At 33.7% G+C, this 4,109-nt stretch overlaps 1 protein-coding gene across 1 annotated transcript; it reads left to right on the top strand.

Annotated features, from left to right (window-relative positions):
* Positions 1 to 2,320: 2,320 nt before the first annotated feature.
* Positions 2,321 to 2,717, top strand: LOC124461889 (homeobox protein Hox-B4-like). The gene is made up of 2 exons (XM_047013316.1): positions 2,321 to 2,350; positions 2,424 to 2,717. The coding sequence occupies exons 1-2, from the start codon at positions 2,327 to 2,329 to the stop codon at positions 2,715 to 2,717; spliced, it is 318 nt and encodes a 105-aa protein (XP_046869272.1). The 5' UTR covers positions 2,321 to 2,326.
* The last annotated feature ends 1,392 nt before the right edge of the window (positions 2,718 to 4,109 follow it).

Genomic DNA, 4,109 nt, shown 5'->3' with positions numbered 1-4,109 from the left:
ACTGAAGGGTATAGTTATGGCTGCCACTATGTGATGTCCGTCAAGTTACCGACACTGTTAAACTCGAGTTAGCGACGGTCCTCTGTTAACCCTCTGTTAATTTTTTTGTATTTTTATTTTTTAATTTTTCAGCTATTTATTAACTTTTTTGAAACAAATAAAGCCTTAAATTATAAAAAATAGATGAAATTTTCGTTTTAATTCAGTTTTGGGGGTTTTTGAGCATTCCATGTATTGACAATTTCTCCTCGAAAAAGTCCTTTTTTCGCTTTCGTGTATATCCTTTCCAAAAACATGGCTCAATGAAGATTAAATGCCAGATTATCCCTTAGTTATTCATCTATATCCCCACCAAGTTTCATTATGTGGTTTCATACAGTTTTCGAGAAAATTGCATTTTTATGAACCAACCATGATTTTCCCCATACAAAATGTGCCAAAAAATAGATAGATTTCAACGGGCAAAAACTAGCTTCAAACAACACGGCTCAATGAAGATTGAATGCCAGAATCCTTGAAGGACTTTCTAGAGTGGGTTGGGAAAGCCTCAATACCCAATAGCGTAACGTTTTCGAGAAAAATGCATAAATGTTAGGGTACCTCGGTAAAAAAAAATTTTTCTTTAGCAAAAGCAATTCGCCGATCATCTCTTCTTCTTTTTCCTTAATTCGCTCAAACTAATTGTGTGAAAAATGGGCTGACTTTGTTGGGCAAAAACTAGCTTCAAACAACATGGCTCAATGAAGATTGAATGCCAGAATCATGGGAGTTCTTTATTCAATATGTTTGTCATAGTCCCAATACCCAAGAGCGTAAGGTTTTCGAGAAAATTGTCAAAATGTGAGGGTACCTTTTGCCCGCAAATTTTGTTCAAAGCCAATTCGCTCAGCCATATGAACCAATTCGCCCCTCAGTATATGGTACCAAAATGTATGAAAAAATGGGCTGACTTTGTTGGGCAAAAACTAGCTTCAAACAACATGGCTCAATGAAGATTGAATGCCAGAATCATGGGAGTTCTTTATTCGATATGTTTGTCATAGTCCCAATACCCAAGAGCGTAAGGTTTTCGAGAAAATTGTCAAAATGTGGGGGTACCTTTTGCGGAATAATATGTTTCCAACATTTCGCCGCTCAAGCATCGCTGTAATAGGGGGATTAGTCAAATACAGGTTCGCTTAAATAGGGGGTTTGGTATAGTGGTACGACTGCACCAATAAATTGTGATTTTGGTTAATAAGAATTTTTGAGAAATAAGATTCAAGATATAATATATACTTATGTAGACTTTTCTTGAAAATTTGAATAAAGTTAATGAAATAGATAATTGTTAAATCTGGTTTTATGTATACATATGTATATATGTATGTATGTACATATAGTCTTGCAATTGCAAACAAATTTGTTGCAAACAAATATGGCTTGCACCAATGTATGACCATTTCTATCACCATTGTTTTTACGTTGTTTATTTCTTTTATTATTTAGACACATTCGTTTACACTATTATAAAAAAAAGGCTTTCTCTAATACGAGAAAAAAATTAGAAGCAAAAAAAAAGAAATTCTTATACCAAAAAAAATTTATCCTTCGCTAGGGTTCGAGCCTCGACATATTTTATATAAAAAATCATATACATGTATACATGTTAACAACAAAATTTTTTGCTTTCTTTAAAATTTATTTGTAAATGCATACATATATATATAAATTGACCTGTCTCTAATTGACTTCCTTCCTATATTTTTAAAAAAGGTAAAAAAAAAAAAAACAAACAAAAAAAAATTATGTCTCGCGCTAGGATTTGAACCCCTATAGATTTCATATAAACGTCCATATATTGTTTTGCCCTAATAAAATTTCCAAAAACAAAACCAAATGACCGACACGGGTCCGAACCTCCACTCACACATTTACTTTACTGGCAAGCCCATAGCTATCACCACCAAACCATCTCTATCTATTATGTTGTCCTTTTTCCGACAAATTTTGTTCAATGTCAATTCGCTCAGCCATCTTTTCAATTTGCCACTCATCACATGTCATTTCGCCCACCCCACAAAATGAGCGAAAACTATTTGGCGCCATACAAAATTCAAATAAAATCAAAAGCAAGAGATTATGGGACTGGTTCACTAAGAAGATCATGGCAAAATATTTTGACAACATTCAAGATTATTTTCAATTAAATATTCCAATTCGACTCAAAAAGTTCGGCGACCAATCAAAATATCGATATCCAAAGTATCGATAATAAATAGCTTGCGATAAATTGCAAGCATAGAGTGTGCCAGCTCTAAGCACATTTCTAAGTAGATCACCGGCAATGAACTTCGTTTTCAACAATTGTGTAAGTATTTTTGGTTTTTTTTATTGTTTTTTTTATCAAAATTTGACTAATTTTTGTGATTATTTATTTTCAGAACGTCACCTTGAATGCACCTGGTGGCCAGGGCCAAAACCGGCAAAAAAAACCGGTGAAATTGCCCTGGCGCGGTGTCGCCAAGGGCAAAGGGAAGCCGAAGGCCTGGAAGCCGAGGGCCTTTAAGCCGAACGCGAAGCGCGTCCCTGTGACAAAGGAGGCCGCCCTGGCTGAGGCAGCACCACCACCACCGCCACCAACACCACCAACACCACCAACGCCACCACCCTCATCGCCATCCCCCCAATCTCCAATGGAGGAGTTGAGGGGAAAATTCACCAACAATAAAATATAATTTAGCTATATATAAATATAAATACATACAAATACAAATACATACATATGTATGAGTGTACAAATTTTATTTGGGCAAATGGGAACGGGTAGAAGCTGGCGTGAGCCAGAATTCCGGAATTAGGCTCTGAAGCCTATGTATGTATGCTGTAGGCATATACATTATGTATGTGATACATGTATGCATACATACATGTATGTGCATACATACTTGTTACGTACATACATACATGTACATATGTACATACATACTTGTAATGTATATGTATGTACATACATACTTGTTACGTACATACATACATGTACATATGTACATACATACTTGTAATGTATATGTATGTACATACATATATGTGTATACATACATATTTGTATGAAGAAAATACCATACATATATGTATGTACATAAATGTACTTACTTATGTATGTATGCGCTTAAGAAATATAAATTTTATATAAAAAAGGTTGTATGTACGTACATATATATTTACATATGAAAAATAAATTTTATAAAAAAAAAAAAAAAAGAATACAGCAAGAACTAGCATCATGAAGGGGGTGTATAATATGTCTGTATGTATGTTCATAAATTATAATAAATTGAAAGAAAAAAAATACCCATAAAAAAGCAGCCGCCCCCCTCTGTCCCACACATCCTTGGCGCGCATTTGAGCCCACACCTCTGCAGAGAGGTGTAAAAAATAATGTTTCTTTATTTATTCAAGATTATTATGAAACACCAATTTTGGACATTTCATACATGTATATGTAAATATTTATATGATGATCACTGAAACGATTGCTGCCGGAAAAGCGCCACCACTATATATGATCATTGCGATAAATATCGTATAAATTGGCAAAGTGGGACCCTCTGGCAACTCTGTGACACTGCAATGTTGCCCAACGCCAAAATTTTTCCAGTAAACTTTTGCGAGCACGCTACAAAGTGCAAACAAGTGAAAAAACCAAAAAAAAAATTTTAAAAAACTAAAAAACTAAGAGTGCAAATTTAAAAAGAGCCTAAGTGAACTAAATTAGTGAAGATGAAAGGAAAATTCAACCGTATATCTAAAAAGTAAGTCCTAGTTTATATATGTACGTTTTATGCATGTATGTACGTACATACATATGTACATATGTACATTTGTGGGCATTTTTTGTACATACATACATATGTACAAAAATTTCTCACTATGTACAGTCACACATATGTACATATATATATACATATATGCGTATACATACATATTGTGTGTACACGTAATTGAAATATATTTAAGCGCCAATATATGTACATATATACATACATATATATATATATATGAATGCAATATATACAAATATGTATGTATGTACATACTACCTTATACATACATGTATGATCGTGCAT

This window comes from Drosophila willistoni, unplaced genomic scaffold, assembly GCF_018902025.1.
Source record: "Drosophila willistoni isolate 14030-0811.24 unplaced genomic scaffold, UCI_dwil_1.1 Seg712, whole genome shotgun sequence".
Taxonomy (NCBI): domain Eukaryota; kingdom Metazoa; phylum Arthropoda; class Insecta; order Diptera; family Drosophilidae; genus Drosophila; species Drosophila willistoni.
This window is presented reverse-complemented; position numbering and strand designations above follow the sequence as displayed.